The sequence below is a fragment of the Populus alba genome, chromosome 13 (assembly GCF_005239225.2).
Source record: "Populus alba chromosome 13, ASM523922v2, whole genome shotgun sequence".
NCBI classification, from domain to species: Eukaryota; Viridiplantae; Streptophyta; class Magnoliopsida; order Malpighiales; family Salicaceae; genus Populus; species Populus alba.
This window is the reverse complement of record NC_133296.1, coordinates 8135254-8163016: the sequence shown is the minus strand read 5'-3', so window position 1 is coordinate 8163016 and position 27763 is coordinate 8135254. Positions and strand designations below refer to the sequence as shown.

The following is a 27763-nucleotide window of genomic DNA, read 5'->3' as shown; positions in this document are numbered from 1 at the left end:
ATCAAATAGTATTTCTATTATGAATTTCTTTCAAGTTTCCATAATAATTTACACCCTTATCAATTATTTTTGAATGAGAAAAATTGTAATTTCATAAATTTTTAAATTAATAATAATTGCAAAATAGTCAATAAATATCTTAGCAAATAAAAATTGTCAAATTTTTCAAAAGTTTTATTTTTTGTTGCCAGTTTTGATTTTCCTTTTACTGGAAAATTACTTTCCTATTAGCAAAACAAACACAAGAAAGTTTGGAAAGTGCTTTGAAACCACTTTCTGAAAAACAAACACAGCTAAAAGGAAACACTTTCCTGAAAACCAAGTCAATTTTTTTTTTGACTAAAATTGACCGGAAAGTGTTTTCCGGTGACCGGAAAGTGTTTTCCGCTGACCGGAAATTGTTTTCCGTTGACCAACTTTCCTAATGACAAACAAACACAGGAAAGTTTGGAAAATGGTTTCCCGGAAACTACTTTCCGGGAAACAAACAAGGCCTTAATGTCTTTGGTAAAATTTAATTTGTCAAGAAAATCATGATCAATTGGAAAATTATATTTTGTTTTTATTTAAAGCATTTACATTCAGTGAGAACGTATGGTATGCTAACAGCAACAAAAATTGATAGAATCTTATGATTTTTTTAGATTATAGTAAAATATATAAGACATTTGTTAGATATAAATAAATTAATTCCTCTAATTTGGTAAAATAAATAGTTTTTAAAAACTAATTTATAAGTCCCTTTCACCAATTTCATTTTTTTTTCAATTTATTTTATTTTAATATTATTTATTTTAATAATTATGAAAAAATAAGTAAAAAAATATGAAAAGATCAATATGAAAAGAATATATTTTTAAATAAAAAAATATTAAATTAAGTATGGTTAAACTGGTCAAGGGTCTAATTAATTAAGGTTTTAAACTAGAGAGACTATTTATTCTTTTTGCAAAAACGAGAGCTATTAATTTATACTTTACTTGCCTAAAAAATCAGACAGAATTCAAATTTCAAATTGACGCTCCAACGGTCATATGCTCTAGGGTTTCTTTTTTGGATTTCCAACGTTCCTCTGTGGCCAGAGTCCCCCAAGACAACTATATAGCCATTGTTCTTCTCTCTCGATAGCAGCCAGCCGCCCACAGCAAAAGAAAAAACATCTTGTTTTTCATTTTCACTTTCATTATCAATTCAAAGATGGATTTCCACAGTCTTTCAAGGAAAGATCTCCAAGCTCTCTGCAAGAAGAACAAGATCCCTGCTAACATGACCAATATCTCCATGGCCGATGCCCTCAAAGTTCTTGACAAGGTACGTAATATAACCTTTTCCTTGAAATTCTTTAACAGCCCATTTCATATTCTTTCCTGTATTCAACGAATTTTTTTTAATTTTCCGGATCTAATTCTTTCAATGAGCGAGCAAACTTTCTTGAAATATTCAAGAACAGCCATAACCATATGAGATTTTTCTAGATTTTACTGCTATTGATTTGTTTCATATAGCTGGAAGGCACTCTTTGAGTAAGCCATTGGGGGAAAAAAAACGTAAACGTTCATGCTTGTGCAGTATCCAAACAATAACAAAGATTGTTGAATACTTGTTTTCAATATCTTGTTTGGCTACCGGCGATCAGAGTGAAGAAATCTAATGAAATAAGAGAGACCCATAACTTTAATAAAGAGATACCAATTACATTTCTCAGAAATCAAAGAATGACTCAATTGAATTCATAAAATCCCCAAGCTTTCTCTCTCATGAACTTTATATGTCATTCTTCTTCACTCTAAAACCAATTTAGTCTTACTATTAGCTATAAATTGAAAGGAATAGTTTTGGATTCTCAAAGATTTTACTTATGTTTTTCAGGTGGAAGGACTTGACGAGTTCACCAATGCGCCGCCCAAATCCGATTCACAGCAATCCCCGGAGAAATCTGGATCAAATGAAATTCTTCAAACTTCTTGTAGAACCTCGACTCGGAAAAAGCCTCTTCGCATCGAGCCTGAAAGCTCACAAAAACCCTTGACTCGCACTCCTTGCACAACAAGAAGAAGGGTTATTGGGGGGGATGGTGATCAAGAGAACAAAAATGCAAATCATCCAGAGACTCCAGCAATGCCAGCAAGCCGCAACAGGATTTCAGCAACTTCTGCTCGGCGGAAAATGGAGACTAAAAAGATTGAAATTGCTGAGGACCAACAGAAAAACAATGTACCAAAGACACCAGCAGCAAATAGTTGCCGGAGAATGGCTCCAGCTGTTTCGGCTAGGAGGAAAGTAGAGGCCCAGAAGGAAGAAGTATCAGTTCAGAGGGTATACAGCACGAGGCAATCATTAAGATTGTTGGAGAGGAGCATGGGAGGGATGAGCTTAAAGGAGAAAGGGAGTGTCGGGCCATTGAAGATGGATGACTTGTGCAAGGAGATTGATGATGTTGTAATGAAGGAAGAGTACTCTGGTAAGTATTTTTGTAATTATCCATGATCAATATTTTCTGTGTTTGATTGCCAGAAAATGTTGGGGGGGGGGAAACAGCACATATAATTGAAAGTTTTTCATTTTGCATCAAAGCAGTTCTTGGTGTAAGGTTTATTGGGAAACAAATTTTATGCAATATGAGAACAATATACTAGGAATTAGAACAACAACTTGGACTAGGAACTTTTTTGCTGGATTTTGGTTTTCTTGAGCTCTAACATCAGTCATCTTGTGCAGGATCTGATTTGCTGACAGTACCCGAAAAGAGTTCAGAGAAAACCATTGATACAGAAGCGGTTTCATGCCAAAACCTAGGTCATTCACTGGAGGATAAAAGGGAAATCAAGCATGAACCTCAAGAGGAGAGCAACACTGATGTCTGTGAAGTTGAAGAGTGCAATGCAAAACAGGAAATAGGTTCTGAGAATTGTGATAATTCTAAAGTTATTTTATTAGACAATGAAAGTGAAATGACCAACGAACTTGAAGAGGATAACAAGAATAATGACTGTGAAATGGATCACTGCTATCCAAAATTGGAAGGCATGAATGAGAGTTCCGAGAAATCAAATCCTATTCTAGTTGAAAGATCAGATAAGGCAGTACCGATCAACCAGGAACCAATCTACGAGAAGGGTAATTTGATTTTATGCTTCTTCAATATAAAAATAACTAATCATTCTTATTCACAATTTGTTTTTCATGGCCATTTATTGTTCTGTGCTTCTTTGAAGTTTCTTGAATGGTCAGAGCCTTACGGGACTAAATGCTCTGATTTCTACAGGCACTGTGAAGTCTGGATTTATGGTTTCAGATTCACCAACTCTCGAAGTATCTGAATTTGTGGATAAAAACTCTGAAATGATTTCAAAAGAAGATAAGCAGCATCATGACAATGATGATCTCCAGTCAAACTTTGCAATTGAGGGAGAGTCTGATAGCAATCAATCAGATGAAGCTAATGAAAATGGTGAAGTAGAAATAGTTCCTGAAGATGCTAGCAATCAGAAGTCAGAAAGCAGACATGAAGCTGAAAGTTGCCATTCAGTAACCGGGTCTTCTTCAACTAGTAAGTTTCCAGATCATTTTGTCACTAGTAATCTTGTGGCACCCTTCAAGGATATCTCGTTTAAGTGCGAGAATGAAGCACTTGTTGAAATCCATGTGATGGAAGCTGAAGAAATTGACATGAAAACCCATGAATGGCACGCATCTTCTTGTGTTTCAAATGAGACTCCAGGATATGTAAATCAAACAAATACTTTGGCATCTGACAATGATTCAGGTAAAATCCTATTGCACAAGGTGCACGATCATAGCAGTGCAGAGAATTTGGTTGATATTACTGTAATGTCACAAGAAGAATTCGCCATGGCTCCATTTCCAGCATTGGACAAGACTCCATCTTCCCCCTGTCAACCCTTGGTTGCTGGTGCAATCACAGGCCAAACAGGCTTATCACCCTTTGCAGATGACACTCTTCAGGGTCAGTTTCCTCGTCCAACTGAGTTAGTTCCAAAGAAATCTTCAACTAAGAAACAGCCAACAAGTTGGCAAATGATCGATGCCATCAACAAGGAGAACATTGACGACGACGGTGGCAAAAAAATGGAGCCTCATAAAGAAAAGGAAAATAACAAGGTCATTGGTGAGAAGATATTGGATGAATTCAGTCTAAGGCAGCTGAGAAAGATGATGAAAGAAAAACTACAGATAGCCAACAACAAGAACAGTGAAGAAGACAATGACACAAAGGTATAGGGTTTTTCCTTTTTCTGTTTTCTTATTAGTATTATATTTTTCAAGTATTTTCAAGCTAGTCAACAACCATTCATGCGGCATCTCTCTTGTTAAATGATCAACAACACAGGTGGGAAAGACAAGACTGGCCTTACAGACACTGGCTGATGAGAATCGCAGGCATGGTGCTGAAGAACTGAAGTGACACCTTCTGGCCTTCTTGTCTCGGAAATTTGAGCGAAATGAAATATTTGTCAAATTTTGAACTTTAATCCAGTCTTTTTTTTTTTTCCGGTCCTGTTATAGGCTGGCTTACTGCAACATTTTGTTGAATGACAATTTTAATAAAAGACGTCTGTCTGCAAGTTTTTTTATTTTTATTTCCTTTTCATCATCAACAGAAAAATTGACGGAAAGAGTGTGCACATACATATTCACAACATTTTGGGCCTGGCAGCGCTCCCATTTCTGTGTGCACATCAGTCGTCTGTCTGCAAGATTTTGATAAATATTTATTTATGTAAAAATAGATATCAATTCAAGGTTTCTTGAAGGGCTCCAAAATATATGAACTCTGGATCGCGCTATCTTCTCATTTGGCACTTCCAGGAAGCATTTATATATGAAACTGTTGATTCTCTCTCTCTAATCACCTCTTCAATGGACGAAGACCACCCATTTGCAAACACCCAAGCTTTTTGTCAAATGACGGTTGTTTCATGTTTGTTCCGGACTAGGGTTTCAATGTTTTGAATTGGGTGTAGAAGTCCTCAATTAAGCAGAGGTTAAGAATCTTTATGTTGGTCATTTCCAATGATGATATCCGTCAGCAAATTCCAAAGAAATTATTGACTAAAAATTTTTCTTCGGTAATTATCTGGAACTGCCAACAAAATAAAAAAAATAAAAAATATATATGGATGATTCTGTCGATAAAAAGACACATCATTATTTTCCGGCGAGGGACGTATTTCATCACTAGTTGTTTATCGAAAATTTCACGGGTAAATATAGAAGTATTGTAATCGAGAGCACCCTCATCGCCCCCTCCCTTTCTTCTTCCTCTTTTTCCTTTATTGCAAAAAAGTACCCCCTCTCTTGCCACAAATCCAGGCCCCGTCCTTACAAATTTGGCCACGCCAACACTTCTCTATGTTGAATCCAAGTTCTTGCTTGGATGGCGTGCATCCTGTGACAGTACTACCATGACCAGAGGAAGACAATAGCATCAACAGTTCTCTTTCATCGAAGAAGAGCATGGATTTGTGGAAGGAAATAATAACGAAAGGAAAGCATACGCAGTGGTAGCAAGTTGCGGTTGGCCATTGTCAACTTTGTTGAGTGCGTAGAAAGAGGAAAAGAAAACAATAGAATCAATCATCTAAGTCTTCTACAGTTTTTTCAAGATTCAATCACAGGTCTGTCACTTGAAGATTGTTAAGATAGCAGATCCAGTTGGCACTACAGGTATAACTATTCTATCTCCCTTCCTTCCCTTCGCTCCTAAACCACGGCGATCTGGGTTCCTTTCTCTTATGATGCGTTAAACCTTGCTTACCTCTCGATTCAAACCCAGGAATTGTATACAAAATTGGGGTTATAAACAAGGTTATCTCTTTTGGTTTTATTTTCATGCTCTGTAGCGTGGGTTTGTGTTTACCTTTCCACATGAGAGGAGGACAAGTTTTTTAACTAAGAGGAAAGAAAGAAGAGAGCCATGGATGTTCAGTCTTTTGCCAGCATGAGCACAATTTTATTTTTTTTCTTTCTTTCTTTAAATGCAAGCCACTAACGTGCACTGCTCCTGCTCTTCTGCCTCACCTTAGCGTATGCACTTGGGAGTGTGGGCCAGATTTGCATGTGGGTTGTGCCTTTTGCATTCTTTGGGCTTATTCTTTTGTTTGTATTCAAGCCGGTGGGCCTTCTTTGGAGAAAGCCCACGTTTCTTCAGGTATGAGTGGGCTGATATATTTGGGTTTTAACTGGGACCTTGTGCTAGGCTGGGAAACTCAGTCTAGGCTGAGCCTTTAAAGTCTAAGACACAAAACTGAAATTTGTTTTTTTGGTAGGGATATTTGTTTATTCCAAAAGTAGTTTTTAAAAAATTATATTTTATATTTATTTTTTATTATAAAAGTTAGTCAATAAAAAATAATTTATAGTAAAAAAAAAAATTGATTTTCAAAAAAGTATTTTCTGTAAAGTGGTGATCTATCTTACTAAAGTGGAATCTACTTTGACAAATAAACATCTAATAATTAAAAAAATACAACAAGACCTTAGAAATAAACAAATAAATATACAATACAACTCACTTAAGTTAAGGTGTATTATGGGTAATATTATCATTTCTACAAAGAAATAAACAAACAAATACACAATACAACGTACTTAATAAAGTGATGATTCATCTCTTATCTAGATTCTGAAGATCAATTAAAATTCTTTGTGATAAAAATACTAAGTGGTGACTACAAATCTTTTAAACCATAATAGACAAGAATTTATTATTCTTTCTTCATATCATCTTTTTTTTTTATTAACGTGGGTGTCCTGGGTCAATATATTCGCACCTCAATTAATCCCACGGGTTCTGAAATTAACGACTATGTAAATTTACAGTGATTTTGAAATTTATGGAACTCGAACTCGTGACTTTTAGAAAACAAACCAAGACATGAATAATTTGGAAATGCCACTAACTGCTTGAATAAAGATTTTTTTTTCAAAATAATTTTTTATTTTTTAAAATTAATATATCAAAATAATTTTTAAAAAAAATAATTTATTTTTTTAAAATAACTTTAAAAGAACGGTCAGATCGTAACTTTAAAAGAAGGGTCGATCGGCTAGAAATAGTAAACGGTTCATAAGTTAATTATCAAAACATGATTTTAAAACACATATGAGGGAGCCATTTGGCATGAATAAGGCGGTTCCATGTCAAATTCAAGGCAGTAATATCACTTACAAGAAAGAGTGCAGAATATTCGATTTTCGATATTCGCATAAAACAAAAACAAATCCTTTGAACGATGGAAGCATTAGCTGACGGTACAAGAACGCGTACGGGACGGGGGAGTCCGGAGTGAGGTGGGGAGTGGGGACGGCGACCAGAGAGAGAGAGAGAGAGAGAGAGAGAGAGGTGTTGTTGGGAGGAAGGTTGGGTAAAGACACGCACCAATGACCAAACCATACATATTATTCTTTAGTCCCTTTATTTTGAACATAAATTATTCTTCGTAATACTTCTTTGAAAGCCTAATAATAAGTCCCTTGACATTCTTGTAGACCTTTGTCTCTTTAATAATTGCAATTTTGACACGTTGTTTACACATCAAGTCCGCCATGGTTAAGCTTTATTAGATAGGCTTGTTTGGTAATGAAGTCATCATGTTTTTCAAATTATTTTTTATTTTAAAAAAATATCAAATTAATATATTATTAGAATTTTTAATGATTTTCACGTGCTAATATGAAAAAATTATTTTGATTTATTTTTAATTAAAAAGTATTTTTGAAGAAATACACTACATTACATTGTCAAACACACATTAAAAGTTATATTAAAATATTTGATTGCTCACATGTATTATCTTTATTAAAACTCACATCATTGTGTTACAACATTGACATCCACTTAATTTAATCAAAACTGATGAAGCCCTAAAATCCAGTTTGTCCAAGGAACAAGTTATTTAGAGTATGTTTGTTAACGAGGTTATGTTTGTGTTTTGTTTAAAACGTAGATGCAACTTGTTTGGTTAAGAAAAAAAAAAAAACACAGTTTACTGTGTATGGATCCCACATAATTTTGCATCTGAGACGCAGGGAAAGGAAAAGCAGCAAAATGTTGCTTCTTGCACACTGTTCATGCTAATTAATTAGCATGAACAGTGTAGCATATACTATTCATGTAGTGTAGCCAGCTCTACTATTCTGGTTCGACCGGACCAATTCTGGTTTAAAACTTAAAATGCATTGAATCAGGTCTGACTTAGTAAAATAAAAAATAAAATTTATTTTTATTTTTTAATTGTGTTTTATTCGAAAAACTAGTGTTGAACATTATTTAATGATACTACATATATTAGACAGAGATCGCTTGATAACATAGCATTTGCAGAATTTGATCGCAATCCTAATTTTATTCTTGATTATTTTTACCTGATGTTTTTGCATGATTAAGAAACCAAAAAAACTGTAGTCCTTGTCGGATGTATTTCATACGTGATGGAATTGTAGATAGTTTAATGGAACAATATGTCCAAGGAACAAGTTATTTAGTATTGGATAGTGATTAATCAAATATTCACACCATTAATTTCCTTCTCCTTAGCTTGGGAAGTACAAGATCAACAATAGAAGTCTTAGTACTTGTAAAAAAAAAACCCTATAGATGAGACTTAAAGACCCTCCGATAATAAAATTAGTAACTTTAATTGGAAAGACAATAAATCAAAGAAAGAGTCTTAAATTCTAAGAACAATAGTCTTTGTTCTTGTTTTTTTATTTGATCAATGCTCTTGAAATAAATGAACTTTTAGAGTAGAAAAAGTTGTCAACATTTTACTTATGTCAATGGGCATTTATAACCCTTAAATCTTGTCATCTTTAGGAAAAGAAAAGACTAGAAAGTCCTTAGCTTCTGATGACATTAATGAGAGATAAATATTCGTTACACATAATTAATTAAAAGGAAAATATTATAGACCCCTTGAGAGACCTTTAATAAATATATAGATATATGGATATAATTACCTCCTACATGAACAATTCATGTAGATAAAACCATATGGTTCTAACATGGATTTCTAAGTCCAACTAGATTGGGTATATAACCAAACCAGGAGGAAATGGGCTCTACATCTTGCCAAACCTATAATGAATTGGACTTAACTCATGATTGAACTCAAGTATATTGAGTCAAGTATCTCGTCAAACCCATAGAGACTTAAGGTTAGCTCATGAATGAATCCAAATATGTTGAGTATGTAATCTCACTAGACCCATGGTGACTTGGGCTCTACTTAAGGTTGAACTAAAGTAGGTTGGGTTTGACATCTTGCCAGACTCATGTTCGATTGGGCTAATGTTAGGTTCCCGAATATAATACACATAGCGAAAACTATGATACAAAATTATTTGAGTCCCTATGATCTCGTTAGACAGATCTAAAGTTGTTTAGAGATTTATTACTTGAAGATCTTATCTTCTTTGGCTTTGAATAATTATTTAAAGGCTAGGTTGTCGCAAATCACAAGTCGTCTAATTACCCGACCTCCAACGATAATTCATATGAACCACCAGTAAGAAATCTCCTAAAATCCTATTTAGAAGAGAGGGATTAGTATGTCTAGAATGCTAACTTTAATTTTGTGTTTACATAATTTTTCTATCTAACAAAAAACCTCTTAAAAAAATAAGAGGTATGACTTACTATTTATAGAGAGATTTTAAAAACCTTATAAATTGATAAAATATCAATTTGACCCCTAAATAATATCCATATATTAATTCAAGAAAATTTTAAAAATTAACTCAATCAAGTCCTTACTTGATTTTTCTAGATTAGAAATATAATCTCTATATTAATTATATTCTAGTATTTAATTTCTAAAAATATATTTTAATCAAGTCATACTTAATTAAGTCATCTTAGTTTAATTTTCAACTAATGGTTTTTAATGTGTGTGACCCATTATATTTATAATATGTTGGCCCAAATATAAATAATAATTTATAATTAAATAAAATTAAACAAATTAATTTATTATCAATTAAATAATTGATTAATTTATATTTAAAGATCGGGTGCATTGTGTAACAACGTTTCATGATCCCCCAAATATTAGAAAAGTCATTAGTTGTTTGACTTAACATTTTAGTTATTGGTTTCTCAGTGTATTTAATAACTTTTCATTGATAATATTCTGATTTAACATTAAAGCATGTAGTATGTCTACCATGTTAAATCATGTTTGTTCTATGCATAATAATCATCGATCGTTTGAATAAGATTTGAAACTTTTTTTAAATCTCATTTTATATTAGCTAAGGATTTCACATTCAATACTATTTGAGAACATATGAAACATTTTCTCTAATTCATCTAGGGTGATGAATCCTCCCTTAATGACTCAAGTACCTTTATATAGTTCATGTTATATCCAATATTTACCTTTTCGTTACCTCAATTAAGATAGCATGTAATATGATCAAAACATAAGATTCTCTATATAAGATGACTTAGTGATCTTAAATCTAAGTATCACTTACACAACCATCACACAAGCCTTTTCATAGACATAGGTAATCTCTTCATTTGAAATTCTTATGCGGGCCTGTTTAGTGTACATGTTTTATAACCAGCACCTAAATATTAGTTCTACGTATCCCTTATACCTCATGTTATGAGACCAACTGCTTCCTTTCATAAAGGAAAGAACATAATATATAACAATCTTTACTGATCTAATGAATGTCCGGTATTTATGAGAGCATCGACCATGAACAATGTTTTGATACAATACAAATTTTATAATTATAACAACTTTATAATTTTCTTTGCAAAATATTTTTATCTCATGGACTTTATCTTTACTCTATATTTATTAATCTAACATTACATGAATATCAAGGATACATCAAGTCTTTATTAATAATAACTATATATTTATATGAATATAATAATGTCACGTGTAACCAATCGATTGACTATAAAACATATTAAACTAAAGTTAACACCCTATCTATAGATCTGGAGTCTTTCATAGCACAAAAAATTGAGTTAAAAAAAAACTAGCATAACAAAAAAATGTGGTCTTTTAATGTAAAAACTCAATGGTAACAATAAAATTAAATTGAAAGTTTCCTTTTCTACCACAAAAAATCTAAACCATATGGTTAGATTAAATTAAACTAGACGGAAAGCTTAACATAACATAATGGAAGGAGGAGTAATTTTGCTTTCAAACCACCAAGCTCGGCGTGCCAAAATAGCAATTTTTCACGAGCGAAAATGCAAACATGAAGGATTATTTATAAGCAAATGCAAAGAGCAGGGACCGAAAAACATTATACTCTATCCCTTCCGTTGGATGATGCTCTCTCTGTCCTGTCTGTGTATATAAAGATCAACTGCAATGGATAGAGAGCCATCAACCACTTGTGCTTCTCTCAGGATTACAAGTATCTCTCTCAATCTCTCTCAGATCTTCTGCAATTTGTATGGCAGCCAATTTCAAGAACACTGGCATCTTGGGGAAGCGAGTAGTCAACCAGATCTGGACTCCCAACTCTACTCGCTCTTTCGCTGTTTCCAACACTCCGTTTCTCAGGTTTGATTTGACCTTTTCTTCTTGATCATAGAAGTTTTGATCATCAGTTTAATTCATGTTTAAATAGCTTAGCTCTGCCGATTCCACTCCCTGAGATTAATAATCTTCAAGATATATTGTTTCTTCTCTGCTCGAAAGTCTTGATTATTGTGATTGTCTATGTATGTATGCGATAGCGTTGATGCATTTTCTCCCAAAGAAAGCTCGATAGTCTCTTACTGGTGTTATGGTGCTAGACAATAGAATTAAAAAATATCAAATTCTCATGGAATGTTAATAACAAAAACTTTGTAAAAAGTTTTAGCATCCCAAATATTACTCAAAGAGATCATAGGTGAAGAAGATATAATAGATACAAGTGAAAGAAAGAAATTATATTCTAAGTAGAGATATATATTTTTTTTTCAAGAAATAACTAATAAAATCTTATTAATTATTTTTAAAAATTCTTCATATTACTCGTAGCATTTTAATTTTGTTTGAAGTGATTTTGTTCTTCAATCAGAATAATACCTTGGTTTTTTTTTTATATATATTATATTTCTCAATTCACAAATAGCTTGGATGAAAGGGAGAAACCGCATGGATCTTCAAACTTTATGAGAGTGATCGAGTGAAACTATGTCCTTGGGGTTCCTGGAGACAACCCATAAATGAACCTAATGAATTTTTTTAAAAATTTAAATGAATATTTTAAAATCACAATAACAAAAACTATCATAATATTAAATACACACAGAATCAAGCAAATAATATCTAAAAAATTCATTCTCAAGTAATAATAATTGCTTGGCACATGCTAAAACTCTTCGAAAGCCCAGTCCTCCTTGTTTGCTTACGGCAAAGCTCCTCGAGATCCACCTTCCTTAGAGAAAATCTGTCGGTAAACATGACGATCCAGAGGGAGTCTGAGTGTGACATAAATATTTTAAGGGATTGCTTTGTCAACTTATGCAGAAGTTTTCTAGTGTTTTTATTCACTAGAAAGAATTTGTGGGTTACTTATCGTTATCTATTGGAGTCACGTGACTTTCAAGGGTCATATCGTTGTCCCCCCATTCTGGAAGCTGCTTAATTAGTTTTTATTAATCCGCGCCTACCCATGTAATTGTCACATGGCGAGGCCACCACCTCTCCCATTTACGCGGTATTAGTTATTTGATTTGTTTTTATTTATTTATTATTATTTTTAAAAAAACAAATAAATATAAAAGCTTTTTATTTTTTATTTTAAATCCAATTATAAATATAAATTAAAAAGTCTGTGTGTGTATTTGAGAACCATTTATATCTCAATAAATACAAAAAAACAAAGTGTTAATGTCTATTCAACTTATCTTATTATTGCTCGAATGACTTTTTTCTAATACAAAAAAGCTAACTTATATTTTTTTATATATCAAACCGATTAAATTACAATGCTTCAAGTTAAAAGAGTTACTTCTCGAACCCGTAAGGAAGCCTTAAGATACTTGGCCAGGTTACTCTAATCAGAAGTAATCTTTTATTCTTTCTTAATTACCAGACACCAAGTGTTCCCTGCATTTTCCAATTGTTTTCCTTTACCAATTTCTTTTAATAGTTTTGGTGAATATTATTTTATACACCAAAACTGCGATGCTTTTAAAAAGAATCAGGTGGGAAAATTAATGAACATTCAATCAAATGCTTTTTAAAATATTGGGGCTTAATCGATAGAATTTATAGGTTTAGAACTCAACTGAGTTTTCTGAGGTTATAATTCATCACATTTTATGAGAATTGCTGCTGACTGCTGCTACTAGCTAGATCCCAACTTGAACTTTCTCGTTATTGGACTCCGTTTATTGCTCTAATTATAGTTTATGTGAATCAATGCTGACGTTGATATTGCGGCAGGGGTGCTCACACATCGGTGTACGACAAGAACCCGGATGATGAGTTGCGTCCGAATGTGGTGCCGGATGATGTGATCAAGCCCCAGTCCGACAAGTACTGGGCTCCACACCCGCGAACCGGTGTCTTTGGGCCTGCGACTGAGCAGCACCTCTCTGAGATCAGCGGGGACAGTGCCTCCGTGGGAGACGGTGGTCAGGACCCAGTGTTGGAGGAGAAGGCGTGGTTCCGCCCCACCAGCCTTGAGGACCTGGAGAAGCCACACCGTCTTAATTGACAGATAATCTATCCAAAGCAGAGGAGCGTGCCTCCTCAGTGTGAATTATTACAAACCTAATCTTCATGGTATGTGCTGATGTGCTGTAATTATCCCCGGAGTGGAACTAGCTGGTCAAATGCAGACCTAGACATGCGTAGTAGTTGTGATTTGAGTAACGTCTGTATGCTTGTTGGCTACGTTTCTACCTACGTGCTGTTCTATAATTGGGTGGTTATTCTCCATAATAATAATAGCAATAATTTAAAAACTAATTATTTAGTCGATTTTCCTCTTCAGTTAGTTTTTTTTGTTTATTTCAATAAATAGAAAAATGTAAAAAATAAATATATAGTATGAAAAGATATCTACAAGAACTTTTAATCTCGTCATCATGTCATGGGACCAGTTTTCAATTAATCTCTTCATCTTCAATTATGTCAACTCAGATTTTGAATGAAAGTTGAGTTTCCGATTAGCACTTTGGTAGTAGCATAACGTTATTGGGTTTTATTAAACCAACTCTAATAATATTTGACTAAAAAACAGTAAGAATGACGTCTCTAGTAGCATTTTTTTGACAAAAAAAACAAAGTAACACACCTATGACGTGATGATGATTAGATCCAAAGTTACTGAGTCTGGTGGTGGAGTCAAACTCAAATATAATTGGGTCTTGTTGCGAAACCAAACCGAATATCCTTCAGTCTGGTGAGCAAGGCAAATGAGTCTTGTGATACCAACTAGACCCATGCCTTGGGTTTGGCGGCAGAACTAGACCTCAATGCTATCAAGTTTGGCAACAGAGCTATACCCCAATGCTATAGGGTTTGGCCGCGAGTCATATCCAATAGCAAAAAATATTAATTTGAAGAAAAAAATTTTAAAAAACACAAAAACAAACAGGTTTTAATAAGAAAATTTAACCAACCTCAAATGAAAAAAAAAATATCATCACCAATTTTTTGTATAATATAAAAAATGTCATCTCAATTTATTTTCTCTTTATAGTATGAAAAACAATTCAATAAGAGAAAAAAAAAAAGAGAACAAATTAAAAGAAAAAAATTAGTTGTTGGTGTATTGAGTGTTGCTTTGTTATGCGTTGTTCATGGTGCTATTGTAGAAAACAATTTATTTGAAGATGGTGATATGCAAATACATTCCGTGTTTTTAACCCAACTTCAAGCATTTTTACATTTTAAAAAAAAAATGTTATTGACCCGTTGCAGAGTGCAAATGAATATGCAAGTTATTATATTATTACGTAATTGTTATTTGTTAAAATATTTTTTTAAAAAATATATATATATTGAGATAAATTTTTTTTAACACTTATTTTTTATATAATCACATCAAAAAATAATGCACAAACATCAAAAATATTAATTTGAATTAAAGAAAAAAGTAAAACAAAAAAAATCAAATGATTTTTAAAGCATTTTTTAAACGCAAAAAATAAACATGCTTTGATAAAAAAAAATTCAACCTAACCTCAAATGAAAAACAATTATCACCTCCCAACTTTTATACAATATAAAAAAATTCACATCAATTTATTTCATCTTTACACAAATTAAAGGGGAAAACATTAAAATTGGAAATATCTTCAATAGAAATAAATTAAAGGGAAAGATATTAGTTGGCGGTGTATTGGGTGCACTATTCATGCTACTACTGTAAAAAAATACTTTATTTGAAAAACGGCGATGATGCAAATACATTTCGTGCTTTTAACCTAACTCAAATATATTTAAATTTGAAAAAAAAAATTTTATTGATCTGCTGTGAAGCATGAGTAAATATGCTAATTATTATATTATTATGTAATTGTTATTTGTTAAAAAAAGTTTTTTAAAAAAATATATTGAGATAATATTTTTTATTTGTAACACTGATTTTTTATATCATCACATCAAAATAATAAAAAAAAACATAAAAAAATATTAATTTGAATTAAAGGAAGAAAAAAGTTTTCAAATATTTGTTAAAGCATTTTTGAAACGCAAAAACAAATATGCTTGAATAAGAAATTTAACCCAACCTCAAATGAAAAACAATTATCATCACCAAATTTTTGTACAATAAAAAAAAATCTCATCAATTAATTTTCTCTTTACTATTTAAAAATAAACTCAATAAGAGAAAAGAGAAGAAATCTAAAAAGGATAAAAAATAAAATTAAACGGCGTAGCCAAACCCAATAGTGTTGGTTGTATTGAGATAATAATATATATACTTTTTAAAATTTACTTTTTATATCATCACATGAAAATAATACAAAAACATCAAAAAAATATTAATTTGAAATAAAAAAGAAAATAAAAAATTTGTAATTTTTTTAAAAGAATTTTTGAAACACAAAAAAAAAAAACATGTTTTAATAAAAAAATTTAAGCCAACCTCAAATAAAAAGAAATTATCATCACCCAACTTTTGTAAAATATGAAAAAAGTCACGTCAATTTATTTCTTCTTTATAATATAAAAAAATCAAAAAGAGAAAAGAAAAAAAAATTAAAGAGGAAAAAAATAAAATTGGAAATATCATCGAAGAAAACAAATTAAAAGGAAAGAAATTAGTTGTCAGTGTATTAGACGCTGCTCTGCTATGCGCTATTCATGGTGCCATTATAGAAAATAATTTATTTGAAGATGGTGATGGTGCAAATACAGTTCGTGATTTTTACCCAATTCAAATATTTTTACATTTTAAAAAAAATGTTATTAACTCGCTGCGAAGTGTGAGCAATATGCTAGTTATTATATTATTACATTACGGTTATTTGTTAAAATATGTTTTTAAAAAATATATTTTTTTTTATTTTTAACACTGATTTTTTATATCATCACATCAAAATAATACACAAATGTAAAAAAATTTCAAATTTTTTTTTAAAACATTTTTGAAACGCAAAAACAAACATGTTTTAATAAGAAATTCAACTCAACCTCAAATAAAAAAAAAATATCATTACCCAACTTTTATACAATACAAAAAATATCCGATCAATTTATTTTATCTTTGCCGCATGAAAAAACAAAATTCAATAAGAGAAAATAAAAGAAATCTAAGAAGGCAATAAAATAAAACAAAATGACCTTTTAGGGATACTATGAACACTTCTACACTATCTTTTTTTTTATTGGTTTGGGGTCCATCAAAATATAATATTCAAAGAGCGAGTTTTGCTATTATAATACTGATATCGTATTCCAATTCATGATCGATGCTAATGCATAAGTGATTAATTAAGAAATCAAGTAAATTTCAGCCATTAACCTCCTTTATGTGTCATATAATATAAATTGAATGCAAAAGAAGTTAATATTCATTTACTAATAAGATCTCTTAAAAAAGGTTTTGATAGCATATATTTAATTAAATTTTTTTTGTATATTATATAAATATTAACTAGTAACACATACTAATATAATTTAACAGAAGAAAAATATAAAGACAAACATAATCTATTAATGAATATCACTCTTTAACCTTTATGAGTACATGAACAAGGTAATACACAATTTATCTATGCCTAAAGTTATTTTCTTATGCTAGATGCTACCAATTATTCCTTCTATTACTGAAACGTACAGCCCTAAAGGTTTCTCAGGCATTGAAGGGTCAATAATGGAGGTTAAGCTAGATAAGTCTTTATATCTTCAAAAGTAATTTGTTGCTGTATAGTTTATTGAAACTCATCAAAGCTCTTTTCTTTCAACAACTTGGTAAGAGATTTAATCTTCCCGTACAATATTTGAAATAAACTTCCTTATGAAATTATTCCTAATAAGGCTTTATAACTCCTTTTTTTTAGGAGGTTGTGCTTTCATGATTGCTTATGCTTTATTCTAGTCCAACTCTATACCTAGTTGATATATTACAAGTCCTAAAAAATTTCTTGCTTTCATACCAAAGATGTATTTTGGGTTTTTTTTTTTAGCTTGTGCATCCTCATTTGTTCTAAAATAGCATGTAGTTCTTCTAGATGGACGGATTTTAATTTTAACCTTATGACAATACCATCAATAGAAACTTTCATATTATATAAGCCTCAGTTTGATAATTATTGGGCTCTACACCCATGAACTAGTGTCTTTAGATATGCCACAACACACATCTCTAAGATTAGCAAAAACATTGTCTCTTTTAGTAAATGATAGTCAGGATCTAGAGTTGAAGGAGAAGGTCTACTTTCGTCCTATAAGCCTTGAGGACTTGGAAAAGCCACACCATTATAATTGACAAATAGATATCACATAACCCTATATTCTTCACTTTTCATATAAACAATAAATAGCTATATATATATATATAAAAGTTCATTTTTCAATTGAACCCTTCTATAGTCTTAATTAGATATAATTAAGTTTGAAATTATGTTAAACACACCAAATTAAAAGATGTAAGACTAAAAAATGTAAGAGAGAGAGAGAGAGAAAATATGCACAATCCTATATCTCTATAATTTTTATTTTGTTTCAAAAGTTTATTTTGTTTATTTTTTAGTCAATGCCTTTAAGAGAAGATAGAGAAAGTCACCTGAAACTGTGAAGAGAGAGAAAATTATTGGGTGGGCCATTTTTTGGCAAAGAAACTCATTATTTTTTGTGTCAACGAGTTCCATTCGACAAAAAGTATTTGATGATGATGGTTTTTTTTCTCTAAATATCCTTAAAAAAGGACATTGGGCTTGGTTTAAAGTTTTTGTATTTGACTAATTTGTGGTTTTTAGGTGATTTTAGGGTGGTTAGGGTTAAGAGATGGTTTGAGGAGATTTTTAGAGGTATTTTTAAGAATGGATTGAAAATGAATTTTAACCGAAAAGATCCTTACCCTAATTTTTATGGCCACCAGAGTGGTGGCTAAAATCTAGGTATGCAACCTAGCAATGATAACTTATTTGCCACTTTTTTTATATATAAAAAATAATGGTAGACAACAAGTCATTTGCCCTTTAAAATGAGAAAAACAAGTATGACCCAAATATGTAGATCTACCTCATGCCCAAGCATCTGAGCTTTTAATTATAGCTTGCTCACCTGACCTAATATTTGTTTTATATTTTCAATTTTATCATTGAAATTAGGTTCTTGTTGGGGTTTTTTTATTGCCTTTTTTTCTTCAAATTTTTCTTTAAATATTTGGTTCATTTTGATTTGGCATTTATATTTTGTTATCATATAATTAAATAAAAACAATTATTGAACCTGGTCAAGTTTATAATTGAGGTCACAAGTTTAATGAGTTATCTAGAGTTTGAGTTAATCTAATATATCAACATTTTAATATTTTTTTTAAAAATATTATCTTTAGATTTTTTTTAAAGCCAAACCATGGATTTACAAATCATCTAGGTAGCATTTGGACTTACACGCCTATATTTTTTTTTATTTTTTGGTTATTTATTTTTTTTCCCTTTGATTCCTTTTCCTTTGAACCTGTGAAGTCGACTGAGTTATGTCGAAGCAACTCCCACTCAATTAAATTGATTAGAAATATTAAAAATAATCTTTTAAGTGAAATGACAAAAAACATGATGTTAAAGTTTGTGAAGTATTGGAGTTATGAAAAAAAAATAGATTTTTTTTTTGTTATATATGGCTATTATCTTATATTCACGTTTCATGTTGAAATGTGTGAAACTCTATTTTAATGACTTGTATGATGGTGGCAAAACACAATTGCTAACAAATAAGGTGTGATATACTTTAATGAGCTTGTATGATTTTTATTTGAAAGTAGATGAAGTGGAGGTTGATACTAAACATCAACATAATGTTAATACTATTGATGACATGAGGGTAGATGATAAGGCAAATACTTTGGCTCCAATGAAAAAAGTATTTAGAGGAGAAAGATAATATAGAGAGTAGAAATGAGATTGAGAGATATTTGATTGATATTTATAGGGATCCTAATGATGATAAGGTTGATATTTTTAATTGGTGGAAGCGTAATGCTTCAAAATATAAGATCTTTTCAAATGTCTCACAACATGTGTTAATTATTCTTGTATTGACATTAGCTTTCAAATTAGCCTTTAGCACTTATGCCTATATACTCGATCAATTTTTCAAACTTTTGTTTGTTGTCAAAATTGATTGTATTATTGATCAATTTCAATTGATATTAGAATTGCAATGGATAATAGTTAAACCTACAAAAACCTTGAGTTAAATAATTTATCTTATAAATTTACACCTTTTATTTTATAATTTATTAATTAGCATATTTTTAATCTAGCATGTCTATTTTGTTATTTTGTAGAATTTGATGAAAAAAAATTTACATATATGATAACTAATTAAAAAATCGAGGGATTTATTTTATTTTATTATTTAGAAAATGTATAGTAAAGATGCTACTTGAATCTTTGAGTTATTGTAATGATCTTACTATTTGTATATTCTATCTGTTTATTTTTGTTGCTAACTACTACTTTTGTTTCGTTTCGTTTCATCTCACTGCCTTGATAGATATGGATGATAGTATATTCACATTATTGTGAGTATCTCTTTACAAAATAATAATAATAATAATAATAATAATATAATAAATAAATAAATAAATAAAAGCTCAATTAAAAATAAAATAAGATAAAAAAAATTGGTAAATTGAAATAAGATTTTTACATCAATTAAAAAAGCTTTTAAAAGTCTATAAAAAACCACAAAAAATCCAATACAAATTGAATAGGTTTTTTTTAAAATTTTTTATAACTATATAAACTGTACTGAACCAAATTAAAATTAATCAATTTCAACTGAATTCAGTTTTGAATTAAAAATAAATTCAGTTTGGTTTTTTTTTTTAAGTGAAAACAAAACTAAACGGAAAATAAGGGCACCCTAGTTATTGACTAAATTATCCTCAGCAAACAAAGCTGGCCAAGGCACAATGGTAACTCCATATTTACAAGACAAAGTGGATTACAAAAAGGATTTGGCCATTGTGCTATTAAATTGTAAAACATACATCATGATTACAAACACATCTAGTTAAGTTGCAATTAAGATTAACTGAAAGGAACGGTAAGAAGCTACCTTCTAGTTAATTCGGCATTGTGCATTTCTTTTGAGAATGTCCTAACATATGACAGCGACCACATTGAACAACCCTCTTTGGGCGTTTAAAGTTTTCTACACGAAGAACCTTCTTTTTTGGCCTGCCAGGTGGTCGGCGAGTTTTGGGTGGGCGTATTGAGATGTCAACCCTGGCAACTCCACCTTCTGTTCCCTCACCCAGTTCCCTCCATTGGGACTTATCAAGAATAGGGTTGATCATCTCTGAGTATGTCTCCCGGTATCTTGCAACAGTGAAGCAAGGCTCGGCAAATACATGAGCATTTTGCCCACAGGAAATAAGGGCAGCAGCAGCATGCGCACAAGGTAAACCATTGAGCTGCCAACGACGGCATGAGCAGACACGACTGCTAATATCCACAATATTTGTTCGCTCAGTCGACACAATCTCAAACTCAACCTCATTTGCACGAAGTACTTGATAGCAAGGTGCATCTGCAATAGCCTCTAAAACCCGCTTCTCAGCAGATGGAACAAGAATTGAGGTCCAGCTCATTCCAATTTCACGACGATTGTTAAACCAAGATGTCAACTGAAGCCGAATATGCTCCATCATCTGTACAATTGGGAGCTCATGGCATTCAAGAGCCCAATTATACAACAATTCAGTAACTCCCAGTGTAAAATGGCCAAATCTCATGCCCTCAAAATATGCGACAGCCCAAAGTTGGGGAGAGAAGTCTTGAAACCAAGGTATAACATCTTGTGAGATCTCTACCATCTCAGCTATCTTGCTTTCGAATTCAGCTGCTGTGAGGGCATAAACAGCATTCCAGAAAATATTTACTAACTTTGAATTCTTAAATGTGTCACGGAAGTTTTCACTAACATAACGCAGACAAAATCCATGGAAAGCACTGGGGAAGTGAGTTTCAACTGCCTCTACAATGCCCTTATGCCTTTCAGACAGTATGGTAAGTCTAGGCATGTTGTCTGTATTTACTCCAAGAAGCTTCCGCAACTCTGACATAAACCACATCCAATTCTCGTCATTTTCCACATCAACAATGGCAATGGCCAAAGGAAATAATGCATCATTAGCATCAACAGCTGCAGCACAAAGTAATGTACCCAAATATTTTCCTTTAAGATGTGCTCTATCAAGTTCCAGAAGAGGCCTGCATGCATTTATAAAGCCATAAATGGATGCACGGTAGGATATAAAAAGTCTTTGGAAACAATTGTCTTGTCCAGTGGCAAAAACAGACGCAATGCTTCCTGGGTTGTTTTTTCTAATCTGCTCACAATATGCAGGAAGAAGGCGGAACCCTTCTTCAAAAGTTCCATGAAGTGCAGCCATGCTGCGCTCCTTCCCACGCCAAGCTTGCATGTAAGACACAGCAACCCCATGCCGGTCGCGGATATCTTGCAGTATTTCCTTTGGCTTGAATTGTGGATTGTCCCGAATGCGTGCTTCTACAGACCTAGCTACCCAACCTACTGATGCTTGCTGATGGTGAAGGTTGTGGACTCCTTCACAAGTATGCTCTCCATGTAAGGTTCTAATTGAAAAGGTTGGAACTCCAGGACATTTTGCAACATGGACACGCCATGGACAGCCTGCTTTAGAGCATTTGGCTATAAACCGGCTTCGATCTGATTTCACTATCCGAAGATCAAAATGCAGTGCTATAGCAATATCCTTCAATGTTCTTCTGCAAGTTTCAACATTGGGAAACTCTTGTCCGATGGCCAAAGCATGTTCTGACAATGCAAGGGAAGTATCAGGCACAATTAAAGCACGGTCTGCCATGAATCAATTAAAACGAGGAGAAGCAACTTTGCTTGCTTGACAGGCTTCCCCTCATGCTGCATACAAAATAACCAATTTCAAACTTGTATTTTTCAAGTGCAGCTAGCACTAAAACCTTCAACAAAATATGGATACCATAATAGAAAGACAAGAATAAGGTAACAAAATAGAAAAAAAAGACTCACAAATAAATCATAAAAGAAGAATGCATAACTTACATCCAGACAAACAAACATATCAGAGAATTAATGTAAATTGAATTTTAAGGAACTGGTTGATACTGAGCATCAGAAGTAAATTACAATATATATAATATATATATATATATATATATTGATGTTTGAAATAAGGGGAAGTAAATTCATTTGTTATGCCATTGTGTGTGTTGGGGGGTTGGGAGGGTGGGCAAATAAGAGAAATATAGTTCTGAATAGCAGAAAACAAATGATGATAATATTTAGAGTGGAGGGGAAAACGAGAGAAAATGAAACTAAACAATAATTTCAAACCATAAATGAGTACACAAGCATCTTAATTTTCTCAGGCTTTGAGAAAAAAAAGGTTTTTTCCTTTGGAGAATAGATATTTAATTAAAAGAGAATCAATGCCGAATTGGAATGAGAATAAGTCAACCTCACTAGTGAATCAAAAAAACACTTACAATCATCCTGTCATGACAAAGGGTTTACTTAAAGGAAAACATTTTCAACCAGACATGGCCCATTTATCAAAGGGAAAGAATTAGTATCAGTAAAGAGAAGACTGTCAGCATTAAAAACCAACAATCTAATGAAGATTATGAAATTCAAGATTCACTTCTTTGCATCTCAATTTGTCTCCCAAGTTTCTTTGTTTGGTTCAAATAAACTTTGCGCAAAGGAGCTTTAAACAGAGTCAACCAACTTTATCAGCTCATTGCACCACGAAGAGGTAACTTGCAACATTGAATTGTTCCCGCGTGATAACAGAGGGTATAAATAAATAAATAAACTTGGGATACTTTGATTAATCTCAAAGTCTAGTAGTTTTCTTAGAAGAAACAAACGAAACTATGCAGAGCAATGGATGGAGATTGGAGATGAATATTCAGGTCACTCCCCAGCCTAAAATTCAATTCTGGAAAAAAAAGGAAAATACATGTTTTATTCGAAAACATTCACACAAAATCATCAATTTCAGAACAAGCTCACATCTTCCAATATGTTTAATCTGCGTGTGCACAAAAATCCCATCCAAATATAATAAAAAAGAATTTCGAGGTTCATATAAATAAAACATAATTAATCATTTCTGAACCTTCTTCAAACTCTAGCTAATTATTTCTTTACCTTCTTCAAACTTTCCCACTTCATGCTAAGGGTGGCACATTGCAATCCCGTTTTAAGAACCTACTTAATCTAAATTCAATATCAGTTCATAACACATTAGAGAAATGATGCCAAACCAGATCAAGGGAACAGAAATTCACAACAACAAAAAAACATATATTAAATTAATAAAGACAAGACTTACCTACCATGGGTTTCTACTGCAGTAAGCAAAGGAGAGATGAAATCCCAATAATATATCTGCTATCGGCATCCATTTCCTTGAGCAAAAAAAGGAAACAAGAAAAAAACTAGTCTGTCGAAAAACGAAATCTTTCTCGACAATCAGAGACTCTCGACTGGGACTGGGAGAGAAACCTAGAAACATAACATCCAAATCCTTCTCCACTATCGAGAAACCGGTTCGAACGCTTTCGGTCCTAGTTATTACTTCCTGCCTTCATTCCGGACCCTATCGTTTTCGGCCCGATAAATAATATTGGGCTTTGGGCTACATTTGCTCCATTTTTATCAACCATTCAACTTGGGGTGTGTTCCTATTAAGTAAAAAACTAAAACGCTTTGGTCTTAGCAAAAACATATTATTTATTTTTTTATATTTTATTGTGGATTTATTGTTAAAGATTTTTTTTTTTAATTTGATCCTTAAATTTTTTTTTTATGATTGCATTTTTTAGGATCAAATTTAAGAGCTATTAAATTAATTTTAGTGACTAAATAAAAAAAAAAGGATCAAAGTAAAAGGGGCACAAATAAGTGATGGTTTTAAAGTTCATATAAAAAGTTTAATTTAGTCCTTCTACTTTTAAAATTACAAATATTTGGTACCTTAATATTTTCTCAATTCAATTTTGATATAAAAATTCATTTAGCCATAAATGGGTTACCCTTTGGATTTGTGGGGTTGGATCTTTGACTTGCATACCCTTATAACAACTTCAATTAACATTCAAATGCTCCTAATCATTTCTTCCATTCTCTACTCAAACCTTGTAATAAGTTCTCTATAATCATTACCTTGCCTAGCCATCTTAAAACTAGATTCTGATACCACCTGACATATCATAAACATTGGTGGGTTCATGATTTTGTTCACGAAAATAAAGGTTGTTGATATTGTTCAATTAGACGAAAGAAAATTAAGTTAAAAAAAGAAAATCTGAATTGATTTTTTAATTGAGAATTTTATTCATGATTAATTACTCAAAACTAATACAAAATGAAAATAGATTAAATACTTGGAACAACCCTCCAATAACAAAGAAAATACCAAATTAAATTAAAAGTCAAAATTAAAGTTTTAGATAACACAAACATCAATACATATAAATGAGTAATTATTTAAAGTAGATAAATAATCATTGTCAATGCTTCTTTATTTCCATTAAGTATAGCTGACTTCATATTAGGCTTGAGGCGACTATTATACCTTCTCTGTTATGTTATTAAATCCACCTTTACTTCATCTTTATATAGGTTTGAGAGACATGAGCTCTAAAAGGAGAAGAGTTTGTGATTTAATGTTTTAAGATATACATAATGAAAACTATAAATTAAAGATTTTTTAAGAGTTTCAAAGATCTTATTAGAAAAATCTAAAGTAATTTAGAGTTTATAAGAAGATTACTAGCATGTTGTTGTAGGCAACCAATTATAAAACCTAAACTCTTAAGAATACATGTAATAATGCAAGTATGGATTGTTTCTATGAAAAGTATTTACCCTAGTTTTATGATACATGAACAAAGATGGGGGGATTTGAGTATAACAAAAATAATTTCAAGATAAATAGCTAAGGAACAACTCAAATTAAACTATTAAAATCAATAAAAAAAAAAAAACAAACCTTAATCTAGGTCAATATATGCCATCAGAATTTTATAACTGGTTATTGATGCAAATATATATTAATTCACACTTTGAATATTCATTATTGATCATACTATTTTCCTATTTCTCCTTAGTCATAGTTAATCATAAAACAAGCAATCTAATTAACTTTAATTGTTGAACAACTCAAGACAAACGGTAAAACTTTAACCTAATGGTAACTGTAAGATTTAGAGAGATTGATGAACCTAAACAACATAAGCATAATCGGTTGTATTTAATCTAGTCGAGCATTCTTCCTAAGATCTAATGGTTCTTGATGCAACAAATCATTAAATCTCTTAGTTGCTTCATAAATTAGAGAGATCAAATAATTACGATTTTAATATCTCACCTAGTTGTAGATTACAACGAATTATAAACTAGTAGGCCTTCTAGTAATTAAACGAGATAATCATGAAAATAGGTATCGAAAAACATTTGATATTCAAAGCATAAATTGAATAATGAAAACAAATTAGATCTCATAATCTTATTGATTTTGAGGCTTTTATTTTCTTCGACCAATTAAAAATTTAGCTACGCAGGACTATGATGAAAACTCGAAGAAAAGAAAAAAAATAGAGAACAAGGGAATTGAATTTTTTTCAATTTTATCTTTTAATATTAAATTAAATGAGAATCATCTAAGTTGTTTTAGATTAGTCAAATTAACCGAATCATATCAAATTATTAAAATAATTATATATTTGTCTTCTAAATTAGCTAGCATATATAAGAAAAAAAAACTATGTATCTTGCATTGAAGATGGCCTTAGCTCTCATTTGTATAACAAAGGAACACGTAAACAATTAAAACAAATTGAACTCTCATATTTATTTCACATTTAACTTTCATTCTATGAACATACCATTTCCAAGTCGGTCTGTTAAATGAGAACCAACAGTCATAGTTCTTAAACACATTTACCTCTCATTTGTTTTAGCTATGCTTGGAGGGAACTTTGTTGCTCTCAGCCTTCTGTGATGCTGTTATTTATGTTCTTGGTAGCTTCTCTTTTGCAATACTTCTTCTTCCTCCTCCTTTTCTTCTTCAAAACTTATTGATGGCTTTCATCGTCTAAATTGTTGCAGTTGCATGCCTCGACTCACTCTATCAAACCCCACTCAGTTGCATGCCTCGACTCACAATCAGCATGCCTGCCTATCAATGCTCGTGTTCCAAACCCAATTGTTCATTAAATTAATTAGAGAGCTAACAGTTTCATGCATGGGAAGTACCAATTGTGGGCATGTATTGTTTATTGGATTTAAGAGTTTGCTTTAAGCATAGAAAAGTTGTGTTCTATGTATCAGTTTATATTCCGGTGGTTCTGAGAAAAAAAGAAGGAGCACTTGAGGTCTTGACCCAGCGGTTGAAGGGATTTATTCCCTTCCTCTGCATCCTGGGTTCAAACTTTACCGTGCACGCCTGTCACCCCCGCGGTGCCTTACATGCTCACTGGGTTTGTAGGATGTTCAGTGAGCCGTGAGATTAGTCGTGGTGTGCGCAAGCTGGCTTAGACACCCACGTAAATAAAAAAAAAAAAAAAGAAGAAGGAAGAACATGTTTTTGTTTTCAAAAACGGGGGTTCAAATCTCTGAGATTTTATTATATAGGCTTTTCCAATGACAGCAATGCCATTTTTAAAAGCTCCACTAAATGTGTTTGGCAGGTGCTTGTGAGTAAGTTAGCAATGGCGAGTGCTGGATTATAAAACCTAGGGGTGTTCAAAATAACCGATTAACCGAGAAAACCGAGAAAACCAAAGAAAAATTAACCGAAAAAACCGAACCGAAATGAAAAACCGATTAAACCGATTGTCAAAACCATAAATTTTAACAGGTCCGGTTCGGTTTCGGTTTTGAACCAAAAACCGGAACAAACCGAACCGGACCCATTAAAAACCAAAAGTTACACATATATGAGATATAAATAGTTTAATTGTAACCTAACCCTAATAATTAATGTAACCTTCTGTCTCTCACAAAAGCAGCCGCCCCCCTCTCAATTAATTTCTAAACTTTCTTTC

At 32.0% G+C, this 27763-nt stretch overlaps 3 protein-coding genes across 7 annotated transcripts; 2 read left to right on the top strand and 1 right to left on the bottom strand.

Annotated features, from left to right (window-relative positions):
• The first annotated feature begins 1077 nt into the window (after nucleotides 1-1077).
• On the top strand, nucleotides 1078-4601 carry LOC118040561 (uncharacterized). The gene is made up of 5 exons (XM_035047522.2): nucleotides 1078-1311; nucleotides 1870-2461; nucleotides 2719-3117; nucleotides 3266-4236; nucleotides 4352-4601. Exons 1-5 carry the CDS (start codon nucleotides 1198-1200, stop codon nucleotides 4424-4426), a joined length of 2151 nt encoding a protein of 716 aa, XP_034903413.1. The 5' UTR covers nucleotides 1078-1197; the 3' UTR covers nucleotides 4427-4601.
• Nucleotides 4602-11364: 6763 nt separating this feature from the next.
• Nucleotides 11365-13967, top strand: LOC118040562 (late embryogenesis abundant protein At5g17165). Its single transcript, XM_035047523.2, has 2 exons — nucleotides 11365-11561; nucleotides 13440-13967. The coding sequence occupies exons 1-2, from the start codon at nucleotides 11452-11454 to the stop codon at nucleotides 13711-13713; spliced, it is 384 nt and encodes a 127-aa protein (XP_034903414.1). The 5' UTR covers nucleotides 11365-11451; the 3' UTR covers nucleotides 13714-13967.
• Nucleotides 13968-20627: 6660 nt separating this feature from the next.
• LOC118040596 (uncharacterized) lies at nucleotides 20628-24265 on the bottom strand. 5 transcript variants are annotated; one of them, XM_035047567.2, is made up of 3 exons: nucleotides 24046-24265; nucleotides 23862-23930; nucleotides 20628-22589 (listed from the first exon to the last, which is right to left on the bottom strand). In XM_035047567.2, the coding sequence occupies exon 3, from the start codon at nucleotides 22531-22533 to the stop codon at nucleotides 20749-20751; it is 1785 nt and encodes a 594-aa protein (XP_034903458.1). In that variant the 5' UTR covers nucleotides 22534-22589; nucleotides 23862-23930; nucleotides 24046-24265; the 3' UTR covers nucleotides 20628-20748. The 5 variants fall into 5 exon arrangements, with proteins under 5 accessions (XP_034903458.1, XP_034903459.1, XP_034903456.1 ...); XM_035047568.2 differs by having other exon boundaries at nucleotides 24050-24265; XM_035047565.2 differs by lacking the exon at nucleotides 23862-23930.
• Between the last annotated feature and the right edge of the window lie 3498 nt (nucleotides 24266-27763).

Bases quoted from the DNA above. Each gene is read 5' to 3' on its own strand.
- LOC118040561 (XM_035047522.2), top strand. From the start codon at position 1,198: ATGGATTTCCACAGTCTTTCAAGGAAAGATCTCCAAGCTCTCTGCAAG. The intron at 2,462-2,718 runs GTAAGTATTTTT...CATCTTGTGCAG, and splicing joins AATGAAGGAAGAGTACTCTG to GATCTGATTTGCTGACAGTA. The intron at 3,118-3,265 runs GTAATTTGATTT...TGATTTCTACAG, and splicing joins GGAACCAATCTACGAGAAGG to GCACTGTGAAGTCTGGATTT.
- LOC118040562 (XM_035047523.2), top strand. From the start codon at position 11,452: ATGGCAGCCAATTTCAAGAACACTGGCATCTTGGGGAAGCGAGTAGTC. The intron at 11,562-13,439 runs GTTTGATTTGAC...ATATTGCGGCAG, and splicing joins TCCAACACTCCGTTTCTCAG to GGGTGCTCACACATCGGTGT.
- LOC118040596 (XM_035047567.2), bottom strand. From the start codon at position 22,533: ATGGCAGACCGTGCTTTAATTGTGCCTGATACTTCCCTTGCATTGTCA.